This window comes from Hoplias malabaricus, chromosome 16 (assembly GCF_029633855.1).
Source record: "Hoplias malabaricus isolate fHopMal1 chromosome 16, fHopMal1.hap1, whole genome shotgun sequence".
In the NCBI taxonomy this organism is placed as follows: domain Eukaryota; kingdom Metazoa; phylum Chordata; class Actinopteri; order Characiformes; family Erythrinidae; genus Hoplias; species Hoplias malabaricus.
The window spans coordinates 10,965,425-10,977,863 of record NC_089815.1 but is presented as its reverse complement, the minus strand read 5'-3'; the positions used below and the strand labels follow the sequence as shown (position 1 = coordinate 10,977,863).

At 39.6% G+C, this 12,439-nt stretch overlaps 1 protein-coding gene across 4 annotated transcripts in view; it reads left to right on the top strand.

Moving 5' to 3' along the window:
* The first annotated feature begins 5,851 nt into the window (after positions 1-5,851).
* The window catches only part of scube2 (signal peptide, CUB domain, EGF-like 2), a 29,788-nt gene continuing 23,200 nt past the window's right edge, over positions 5,852-12,439 (top strand). For 2 of the 4 annotated variants that reach the window (XM_066647704.1, XM_066647703.1), the window contains exons 1-5: positions 5,852-6,424; positions 6,952-7,074; positions 8,182-8,307; positions 8,789-8,923; positions 11,235-11,360. In XM_066647704.1, the coding sequence (XP_066503801.1) occupies positions 6,337-6,424; positions 6,952-7,074; positions 8,182-8,307; positions 8,789-8,923; positions 11,235-11,360 (598 nt within the window). In that variant the 5' untranslated portion in view covers positions 5,852-6,336. The remainder of the gene's footprint in view (positions 6,425-6,951; positions 7,075-8,181; positions 8,308-8,788; positions 8,924-11,234; positions 11,361-12,439) is intronic. The other 2 variants (XM_066647705.1, XM_066647706.1) reach the window with 2 other exon arrangements.

The window sequence follows — 12,439 nt, the reverse complement described above, 5'->3', positions numbered from 1 at the left end:
ACAGTTAATAGCCAAGAGGCCCCTCTGTTTAATGACAGTGGAATGGTTTAGGCATTATGGGTAATTTTTCAGAAATCCATATTGGTAAATGTTCAGTATGAGTTTATGAGAAAAGTACACAGTGAAATTCTACCAAAATCATACAGGTAATAACCAAGAGGTCCCTCTGTTTAATGACAGTGGAATGGTTTAGGCATTATGGGTAAATTTTGAGAAATCCATGTTAGTAATATTCAGTATGAGTTTATGAGAAAAGTACACAGTGAAATTCTACCAAAATCATACAGCTGATAGCCAAGAGGCCCCTCTGTTTAATGACAGTAGAATGGTTTAGGCATTATGGGAAATTTTTGAGAAATCCATATCAGTACATATGTAATATGTGTTTATGAGAAAAGTACACAGTGAAATTCTACCAAAATCATACAGCTGATAGCCAAGAGGTCCCTCTGTTTAATGGCAGTGGAATGGTTTAGGCATTATGGGTAATTTTTGAGAAATCCACATTGGTAATATTCAGTATGTGTTTATGAGAAAAGTACACAGTGAAATTCTACCAAAATCATACAGTTAATAGCCAAGAGGCCCCTCTGTTTAATGACAGTGGAATGGTTTAGGCATTATGGGTAATTTTTCAGAAATCCATATTGGTAAATGTTCAGTATGAGTTTATGAGAAAAGTACACAGTGAAATTCTACCAAAATCATACAGGTAATAACCAAGAGGTCCCTCTGTTTAATGACAGTGGAATGGTTTAGGCATTATGGGTAAATTTTGAGAAATCCATGTTAGTAATATTCAGTATGAGTTTATGAGAAAAGTACACAGTGAAATTCTACCAAAATCATACAGGTAATAACCAAGAGGTCCCTCTTTTTAATGACAGTGGAATGGTTTAGGCATTATGGGTAATCTTTGAGAAATACATATCAGTACATATGTAATATGTGTTTATGAGAAAAGTACACAGTGAAATTCTACCAAAATCATACAGCTGATAGCCAAGAGGTCCCTCTGTTTAATGGCAGTGGAAGGGTTTAGGCATTATGGGTAATTTTTGAGAAATCCACATTGGTAATATTCAGTATGTGTTTATGAGAAAAGTACACAGTGAAATTCTACCAAAATCATACAGTTAATAGCCAAGAGGCCCCTCTGTTTAATGACAGTGGAATGGTTTAGGCATTATGGGTAATTTTTCAGAAATCCATATTGGTAAATGTTCAGTATGAGTTTATGAGAAAAGTACACAGTGAAATTCTACCAAAATCATACAGGTAATAACCAAGAGGTCCCTCTGTTTAATGACAGTGGAATGGTTTAGGCATTATGGGTAAATTTTGAGAAATCCATGTTAGTAATATTCAGTATGAGTTTATGAGAAAAGTACACAGTGAAATTCTACCAAAATCATACAGCTGATAGCCAAGAGGTCCCTCTTTTTAATGACAGTGGAATGGTTTAGGCATTATGGGTAATTTTTGAGAAATCCATATTGGTAATATTCAGTATGTGTTTATGAGAAAAGTACACAGTGAAATTCTACCAAAATCATACAGTTAATAGCCAAGAGGCCCCTCTGTTTAATGACAGTGGAATGGTTTAGGCATTATGGGTAATTTTTCAGAAATCCATATTGGTAAATGTTCAGTATGAGTTTATGAGAAAAGTACACAGTGAAATTCTACCAAAATCATACAGGTAATAACCAAGAGGTCCCTCTGTTTAATGACAGTGGAATGGTTTAGGCATTATGGGTAAATTTTGAGAAATCCATGTTAGTAATATTCAGTATGAGTTTATGAGAAAAGTACACAGTGAAATTCTACCAAAATCATACAGCTGATAGCCAAGAGGCCCCTCTGTTTAATGACAGTAGAATGGTTTAGGCATTATGGGAAATTTTTGAGAAATCCATATCAGTACATATGTAATATGTGTTTATGAGAAAAGTACACAGTGAAATTCTACCAAAATCATACAGCTGATAGCCAAGAGGTCCCTCTGTTTAATGGCAGTGGAATGGTTTAGGCATTATGGGTAATTTTTGAGAAATCCACATTGGAAATATTCAGTATGTGTTTATGAGAAAAGTACACAGTGAAATTCTACCAAAATCATACAGTTAATAGCCAAGAGGCCCCTCTGTTTAATGACAGTGGAATGGTTTAGGCATTATGGGTAATTTTTCAGAAATCCATATTGGTAAATGTTCAGTATGAGTTTATGAGAAAAGTACACAGTGAAATTCTACCAAAATCATACAGGTAATAACCAAGAGGTCCCTCTGTTTAATGACAGTGGAATGGTTTAGGCATTATGGGTAAATTTTGAGAAATCCATGTTAGTAATATTCAGTATGAGTTTATGAGAAAAGTACACAGTGAAATTCTACCAAAATCATACAGGTAATAACCAAGAGGTCCCTCTTTTTAATGACAGTGGAATGGTTTAGGCATTATGGGCAGTTTTTGAGAAATCCATATTGCTAAGTATTCAGTATAAATCCATGAGAATATTATAGTGAGCTCCCTCTGTTTAATGACAGTAAAATGTAATCTGTATTTCTACATGTCCACCAGGATTACTATTCAAAGCCAGTTAAGTGTTTATAGAAAAGTAAAAAATACGTAAATATATGAAATAATCAAAGCATGTTTTGCCTTTTTAAAGTGATTTAAAACGAAATATATTCCTAATGGCTTGTTAATTTTAGTCCATTTTAGCATTGCGTGCATTTATTTATTAACAGAGACATCGCTACTCAAACGCGGGTTTCAGACTCTCTATCTGTCCCAAAGCGGACGTGGTGTTCTCCGCAATGAAAAACCGTAATGACGCGCCTATACGTGCATTCGGATTTGAAGTGCGGATGGCTTGACCGTCAGTTTCCAAAGTGCGGATAGCTTGACTCCAGTGCTGAGCAGACCTATCTGAAAAGCGACACAACGGCCCATAAGGCTGCCTTTGTTTTGGTGGTCTGCTTGGCAAGGTGTTGTATTGGGGCCTTGTCCAGTGCCCTAGTGTTGAAATTCAGAGTCACTGAAGAATAATATCACAGGCAGGTACTGTGGTGAATTTGACTATTGTTTATTTTGTACATTTTCTATAATCTGAAAGTCCAAGGAGGTCATGAGATAATGGGTATTAATTCAAATACTGTATTCAGGTTGTGACTTAAAGTTGATTTTCATGATTTAAAAAAGAGAAAATAACACTTTTTATAAAATTCAGTGGGCATTTCCTCACTATCACTATCAGTGTCAGTAAATGGGTAATAACAACAACAAAAACAAATGGTCTTGTTTTGATATGCTCAGGCCTTTTCTCTCTGCTCATGGCAGATAAACAGCATCTAGAGGTGTTTAGATGGTGAAGAGACCTCCAAAAATTGAAAAGCATGAAACGAGATGAGGATATTGCTGTATTTCTGCTCCATAGGCGTGTAATATTGGTTATTTTTGCAGTTTCAGATCAACTAAGGTGGCACTGACTAAAGATTTGGGAGACTGCTAACTGCATGAATTTAAACACCTAAAGTGTTACAACACTAAACAACTCAAGGTACAAACAAGTTTCTGTGGTACGAGAATTACATTACAGAGATATTACAATCTACACTGTGTTACACTTTTGCACTGGTGTGTGTTGCACTGGTATGAGTGGATCAGGCACAGCAGTTTGGCTGGAGATTTTATACACTGCCCACTCACTGGATACTCTATTAGATGCATCTCCATAGTTGTTTCGCCCTGTAGACATTAAGCCGGAGACTGCTGCTGTACATTTTGTGTTATTCATTCTCTAGTCCATCATTAGTCAGAGCATGCTTGGGTGGTGGACTATGCTCAGACAGTGAGGGATTTAGGAACTCCACCATCACATCTGTGTCTGATCCACTCCTACCAGTTTTACAGAAACTAACACAACATCGCAAAGGTTTTTTTGGCTAGATACGGGCCAAATGTCAACATCTGTCCGATATAGAGGTAGCCAGAGTCACCACAAGACAACAATATCATTGCAAGCCATATGTGGGCCATAAGATACACTATATTGCCAAATGTTAACTTGGCAATTTAGAATTAACCAATCCAAATAATTTAATTCAGGTGTTCCAAATCACTTCCATGGCCGCAAATGTATAAAACCAATCACCTAAGACTAGGTTGCTTTCAGGAGCTCAGTGAATTTGAGCATGGTACTGTGATAGGATGCCACCTGTGCAAAACGTTCAGTCGTGAAATTTCCTCTGTACTATATATCCCACAGTCAACTGTCAATTGTATCATAACAAAGTGGAAGTGATTGGGAGCAACAGCAACTCAGTCACAAAGTGGTAGACCATGTAAAATGACAGAGCGGAGTCAGCGGATGCTAAGGCGCCTATTACACAAAGGTTGTCAAATTTCTGCAGAGTCAATCGTTACAGACCTCCAAACTTCATGTGGCCTTCAGATTACCTTAAGAACAGTGGGTTTCCATGGCCAAGCAGCTGCATCCAAGCCTTACATCATCAAGGTTAATGCAAATCGGATGCAGTGGTGTAAAGCACGCCACAAATAGACTCTAGAGCAGTGAATATTTGTTTTTTGGAGGGACAAATAGGCTTCTCCATCTGACAAGTCTGGGTTTTGACGGTTGCCAGGAGAATGGTCTGCATTGTGCCAAGTGTAAAGTTTGGTGGATTATGGTGTGGGGTTGTTTTTCAAGAATTGGGCTTAGCCCCTTAGTATCAATGAAAGGAATTCTTAATGCTTCAGCATACTAGGAGATGTTGGACAATTTCATGTTACCAGCTTTGTGGGAACAGTTTCCCCTCCTTGTTCCAAAAAGGCTTGTGCACCAGTGCACAAAGCAAGGTCAAGGTAGAAGAACTTGACTGGCCTGTCATGACTTTAACCCGACAGAACACCATTGGGATGCATTAGAGCAGAGAGCGAGATTAGAGCGAGCCAGGCCTTCTCATCCAATATCAGTGTCTCACCTCACTAATATGCTTCTGGAAGAATGATAAAAAATTCCCATAAACACACTCCTAAACCTTGTGGAAAGCCTTTCCAGAAGAGTTGAAGCTGTTATAGCTGCAAAGGGTGGACTAATATCATATTAAACCCAATGGATTAAGAATGGGATATCATTCAAGTTCATACGCATGCAAAGTCAGACAAGGAAATACTGTGGCAATATAGTGTAACTGCTCATGTAAAATGTTGGCTCATTGTAAAGCCAACATATTGTAAATGGTGTTGATAAAATGGGCAGTGAGTGTAGAAACACGAAGGTGGCGTGGATGGCTAAAATCTCTCTCTCTGGTTTTGTTGTGCGTGCCATTCCTTCGCCTCAGCAGCAGAGGGCGCGCTGTACTTTACCCTGCCTTCTCAGTCCCCCAACTCTGTGTCGGGTTGTGTCCAAAACAGCGCGCTAGAGAACGCTACAAATACATGACAAATCGAAGTTCGTTGTCGTTTTGGACGCAGCCTCAGTCTCTACCTGGAAGAATGCATTTATGAATTAAAAGGTTTTCTGTCAATAAAGAAAAAGACGCAGTGCAGTGACACCTACACACATTATAAGAAAGCAGCGTGCTTATAAAGTAGAGAGACAACAGTGATGAACACAGACAATGACTGATAATTAATTAAAGCAGGGGTGCCCAACTCCAGTCCTAGAGGGCCGGTATCCAGCAAAGTTTGGTGATTGCTCTGCTAAAACACACCTCTTCAACCTGGCAATTAACAGATGAGTTGACTCAGGTGTGTGTGAGAAGAGGTATAACCAAAATTAGCTGGATACCGGCCCTCCAGGACTGGAGTTGGGCACCCCTGAATTAAAGTATAGGTCCGTACGCCCCACACCCCTCTTATTCTCGGACTCTGCTCTCACATGCTCAAACACAGAGACATAGGGAGAGCAGTAGCAGAGTGAAAGGGCGCGCGTTGAAACAGTGAGTGAGTGTGCGAGAGAGCGAGTCTCACAGCAGTGCGAAAACAGGACAACGGGAGCACTCCAGAGTGAGAGGGAGAGGGAAAGAGACGGCAGAATCTCATTTAGTTAGACAAGAGAGACAGCGACAGAAAGTGGGTCTTACAGCTGCCTTATTTAGAAAGGGAGAGTGAGCGCGCGAGCATTCGAGAGAGAAACAAGAAGACGGAAAGAGAGAGAGAGAGCGCTTCAGTTTTACTCTCTCTCTCTCTCTCTCTCTGGCTGGTCTTGAGAGCTGTTGATTGTGCAGTGGGATGAAAATGCAGCGGGCGCCACTGCGCCTCTCCAGAGACGCTATTTCTTCTTAAAACGCTTTTTATCCCGAGGACTGTGAGCGGTTTAGCGGCGCTATGGGAGCTGTTTGGATGGTGAGGAGATTCTGTTTGCTTCTGCTTCTGTTAAACCCTCGCCCCAGCACCGCGCTTTCTCACCACAACGGTAAGAGTCTTCTCTATATCCACACATTAACATCAAAATTACACTTTATTCTTATTGCAACAAGCATTTTTGACAGTAGTCCAAAATCTGTGGTCAAGTTCGGAGTTGATATAACAAGTTAAAACAGAGGAACAGTGCATAGTTAAAGCACAAGTCCTTCTTAATTGATGAATTTAACACTGAAAAAAGTCTAGTCCAGTTCAAGAGTTAATACTAGAGGAGGTAATGGTTTGTTCCTTGTAGGAAATGTATTCACTTATCTTCAGCGTTACTTTTATTTCTATTAATGTTTTTTGTCTCCTTTTTATTGCTCTTGTAATTATCTTTTGTAACGTCTCCTTCTCTCTGCTTAAAGTATGTTTTATAATAATAACAATTATATAAATATTGTTAGCATTATTGTTATCATTTGACCTGGGGTTCAGTTTAATTTTGTGCGGAACGTAGACAACACCTCAACACCTTTGCTCTTGCTTTTGATTGCCGATGGATTTTGATGTTGATATTTGTTGCTGGTTTAAATGCAGATGTGGATCAATGTGCAGATGGAAGTGATGCATGTCACATTGATGCCATTTGTCAAAACACCCCAACATCCTACAAGTGCACATGTAAATCAGGCTTTAAAGGAGATGGGAAACATTGTGAAGGTACGCTTCTCCTTAACTTTAGTGGTAGCTGCATCTTATAATATAATATACTAAACCCAGTATATTATCGCTTTAATGAATGTATACTTTTCTGATCATGTATAATTCTGATTTAAATTTGTCCTTAGGTCCGTTTTAGCCATTAATATTTCATCACTAATTTCTTTATTGAGTTCAGATTTGTTGTATTTTATAAGTGTGCTGCTCTACAACCAGTACTCTCTCACGTTTGAGGTTTATTACTTGATTTCACATGAAGACTGCAGTAAAAATAGCTCTGTGCATGCTTATTCCACCATAGGATTAGAACATACTCAGTAATTAAGTAGCATTTAGAGCTGTTACTCTTAGGAAGGTACTTTAACTGCAGCCATTAATTTAACCAATTAACAATACTTCTACTTTAGTGTGGGTTTATGTCACTTTAGCCATCCTTAGCTGTGCTACACCACCTACTAAATGCACTAATGAATGTGCTACTGATTTAAAATACTATTTACTGTGGTAGTGTGGGGTTTTAGATGCAAGCTGTTCTATACATAAAGGGCAAATCAATCATTGAGATAAAGACTTTCAGAATATTTAGATTTAAAGTAGAGCATCTACGGCCTTAGATTTTTTAACAGTGTTGGTGATGAAAATGAGGATTTGGTGTTGACACGTATTACTATTTTATTTACTCTCCACAAGCACCAATGAACATATTGGTGTCTACAGAGATTTATATGTATTGCTTTCTGGAGTCTCTTCATGCCTCACTTTTATAATACACTTATTTTAGGACAAATCTCATTTAAGAACAATCATAAAATGCTTTATGCATCAGGCAGTACTGGTTATATGTGCTGGTTATATGTGTACAGCAATTTTAGGCAAGACTGTCCTGCTGGGAAACATAGAGCATCCTGGGAAATTCAGAATTGAGTCATTGGACTCATCAAAAAGAGATGGCAGTTTGATGGACTCTGCAGCCTAGTTAAATCTGAAGTTTTAATTGCATGCTTCAGTGTGCTTTTGAGTTTTAAAGCTCTCTTTCTTATTGAAATGGCTGTCAATGTGCAGAAACGGTGATCATTCATCAACCATGCCTTGTGTCCCATTTCCTAGACATTGATGAATGTGATTCTGAGTATAATGGAGGGTGTGTACATGAATGCAACAACATACCTGGCAATTATCGCTGCACTTGCCACGATGGATTCAATTTAGCTCACGATGGACACAACTGCCTTGGTAAGAAAGCTTTTAAAGGAAGCTTGTGATATGTTGAGGTGTAATAAGTAAAAAAAGTAGTAAAGTCTCAAAAGCCTCAAAATATTTCCTGTTAACCTCGTACATAGGACTACAGTGGAATTCATGCATGTTTGACTAATAGCTAATAACTTGAGGTGTAATGTTTTAAACTTTAATATAGCCATAGTATAACTATATAATGATGTATATTGCATCTATAATAAATACGTTTTCTCTTCCCACATTTTGTGTGTAGTGTTTTGTAGCAAAATATATCACTGTCTGGAATGAATGTTTTAGAAATCATTGCAGTGTTATTTTTTTTTTATATATATATATATAAGGGCAGTTTGGAGCTGGTTTGTTGAACTGTTATTCTTTTCATTAAGGGGTCAACTAGCATTGACCAAGCACTTGTAGTATATAGAGTTTAGGGTTTTATGGACTTAGTGTTCACTGCTCTTGTGTGCTTTCCCTTTAGATGTGGATGAGTGTCTCTTTAACAATGGTGGCTGTCAGCATCTATGTGTCAACACCATGGGTAGCTATGAGTGTCGCTGCAAGGATGGCTTCTTCTTAAGTGACAATCAACACACATGCATCCATCGCTCTGTGGGTGAGTAGTTTCACACTCCACCAACGGCTTGCAGTGGGATCTTGGAGGCAAATTTGAATGGGTTTGGTTAATTTCAATTGAAGTTTGGGACGTTAAAAAAATTAAATATCAAACTTCAGCGTTCTACTAAATGTAACTTCAATAAAAGTCATTATTCAGCTACCATTACACTGAAGATAATGAAGACTTTGGGAAAGGATGTGTGTTTTCACATATTGTTGAGTGTTTGCGAAGGTGTCGCCGGGCCATGTCAGGGGTAAGGTCGAAGGAGAAACCAGGCCAATTCGTAAATGTCCACATATAAGGTCTAGTGATTGACAGCAGAATAGGGGGATGACAGCTTTTAACTCTCTGGGTCATTATCCACGGCAGCCTGGCTCCAAAGGGCCCATGCTGTGGGAAAGGGAGTCCCACGTTCCGCGAAACAAAACAAGTTAATAACTGCAACACTCACCCCTTTGGGGCCTGGCTCTTAGATGAGAATAAAGCACCTTTTTATGTGTCTGTAGCTTCTCAGCCATAAGTATTGTCTCGCCGCAACTACCTTCTCCCACTCCTTCCTCCCACTCCCACTCCCACTCTCCCTCCCCAACCCTCTGTAAAATGAACTGACATTTTCAAGGATTTCCACCCCATTGGGTTTCTCTGGGCAAACTTGCTAAATCCTATTTACACGTCCACTGAAGGTTAGTGTGAATAGGGGATGCTGACCCGTTACACTTGCATGAACGAGTGCTATTGATGGAAGGTCAGAGTGCATGGGATTAAATGGCATTGAATTTGAAAAGGGTAATACACAGGTGTGTATTGGAACAGATGGATCAGGGCATATGTGCATGTGTTCTGAGTAATTAGTTGGTGATGATGTTAATTTAGCTACCACTTAAGACACACTTGTACTTGAATGCTACAAAAATATGTGTAATTAGGAATTGATGAGGAAAAATGCTTTTATAAGAACTGGATTATGTATATATATTTTTTAACGGACACAAAACACTTAGGTGCTCCTTTTTAGCTGTAACTGTTCAGCATCACTACTACCCTGACAAAAAATATGGAATTACCACATTTTTCTACCACAATTATTTTTAATTGGATTGCAGTGTGGACTGTTTACTGTCCATATCATTGTCTTTAAGTTTCATTGTCTCAAGTCTACAAAATGCATATTAGTCAACATAAGTCTACTTACAGACATAAATGATATGTTGGACTTGGGTAATTGAAAAAAAAAAATGGCCCCAACAAGAGAGCTGTCAACATGGAGCAAAAGCTATTGTTTGTTCCCAGTCAGCTTTGTCTAAAATATAGTGTAAGTATAAACAGAGTGAAAACAAGCTTCAATGTTTGTGACGGATCGGTAAAAAATCTGAATGAAATGGGATTTACGTATAGAAATGCCAAATGAAAACCAGCACTAATGCCTAAACAAAAGAAAACAAAGTTACAGTGGGCTAAAGAGAAGCAATAATGGAGTGTGGATGATTGGATTAAAGTGATGTTCAGTGATAAATCACTAATCTGGATTAGCCACAGAGCTGAAATTTTGCTGGGGTCGTTCTGAAGAACTATAAAAATGACTGCCTGAAGAAAACATTTAAAACAGAATATTGTTGATCTGAGGTTGTATGTCAGGTAAAGGACAAGGCAACCCCTTCTTCATCAGTCAATGTACAGGTGTGGATTGAAATTTTGGACACATTTTTAATTCTATTGATAGTAAATAGGTTTGGTTATTTAAGTATTTTCTGGGGCGGCACCGGTGATGTCGCAGTCACACAGCTCTAGGGACCTGGAGGTTGTGGGTTAAAGTCTCCAGGTGACTGTCTATGAGGAGTTAGGTGTGTTCTCCCTGTGTCCTCGTGGGTTTCCTCCGGGTGCTCCAGTTTCCTCCCACAGTCCAAAAACATATGTTAGTAGGTGGATTGGCGAGTCAAGTGTGTGTGTTGCCCTGTGAAGGACTGGCACTATAGTGCGGTTGAACAAGTTTTGGCACTTTATGCAAAATATTATTGTTCATTGTACATTGTATGCTACTTTTAAAGTAGCTCTAAGTATTTGTTTGTTTTGAATGTTCAGTTCAAATGAAAACAATTAATCAAGTGTCCTTTTATTGAATGCAGATGGGAAATAACAGCACACAAAATGTGTTATGCACTAGGGCCTCATCCTGAATGAATTGTATAGCTTTCCAATCATGCAAGAACTGCGTTATGGAAAGAACACTTTTGTGCACAGACAGGTCCATTGTATTAATTTTTCCACCCATATTTTTTTTGAGCCAGCTAATTGATCCTCTTTCTCGCAGAAGGCTTGAGCTGCATGAACAAAGAACATGGCTGTGCCCACATCTGCAGGGAGACCCCTAAAGGCGGAGTGTCCTGCGAGTGTCGTCCAGGGTTCGAGCTGGCCAAAAACCAGCGCGGCTGCATCTGTACGTATAATGTGTTCTTATTTCTGGCTCTGAAGTAAGCTTAACCTGCATCTTTTGGTGCTTTCCCATTTCTATACATCTATGGTGTTCAGTAAGGGCTTGTTAAATAGGTTTTTATTTGAGGCTTGTGTAGCTGTGGTAGCTACTTACACTGGATGTGTCAATTTACTCACTAGTTCTCTTTGTAAGGAATGAGTTCAGAGTGAATATGATTTTGAGTACTGGCTCGGTCCATGGTATTAGTTACTTGTTTCACATTCATCCCTGCCTTTTGGCTGGTAACCAATTACGTTTGCTCTGCCTCTAAGGCAGTGCTGCCTCCAGAACCATTTTGAGCAGTGATTTTGTACACAAGCTTTATTTAAAATGCATTCGGAATGTCTTCATACCCTTTCACTTCAAGTTTTCCCCATAAATCTGCACTCAATACCCCATAATGAGAAAGTGAAAACATTAATTCATTGTTTATAACCACTTATCAAGTTCAGGGTCTCAGTGGGTCCAGAGCCTACCCAGAATCACTGGGTGCAAGGTGGGAACACGCCCTGGAGAGGGCGCAAGTCCTTCACAGTACTACACATACTCACACATTCACTCACACACTTGCACCTATGGGCAGCCAGTCCACCTACCAATGTGTGTTTTTGGAGTGTGGGAGGAAACCAGAGCACCCGGAGGAAACCCACGCAGACACAGGGAGAACACACCAAACTTCTCACAGACAGTCACCCAGAGCAGGACTCGAACCCACAACCCCAGGACCCGGGGTACAAGGCCAAAACATAAATATATTTAGAAAATGGAAAGGGTCTGGGGCGGCATGGTGGCGTAACAGGTACTGTAGCTGTCACACAGCTCCAAGGACATAGGATTGTGGGTTTGAGCCCAGGTTCTCTGGGTGACTGTCTGTGAGGAGTTTGTGTTCTCCCATGATCATCCTCTAGGTGATCCGGTTTCCACCCATGGTCCAAAAACACACGAGTGTGTCTCCCTGCAAAGGACTGGTGCCCCTTCATGGTGTGTGTTTCCACCTTGCGCCCTGTGATTCCGGGTAGGCTGTGGACTCACCGCGACTCTGA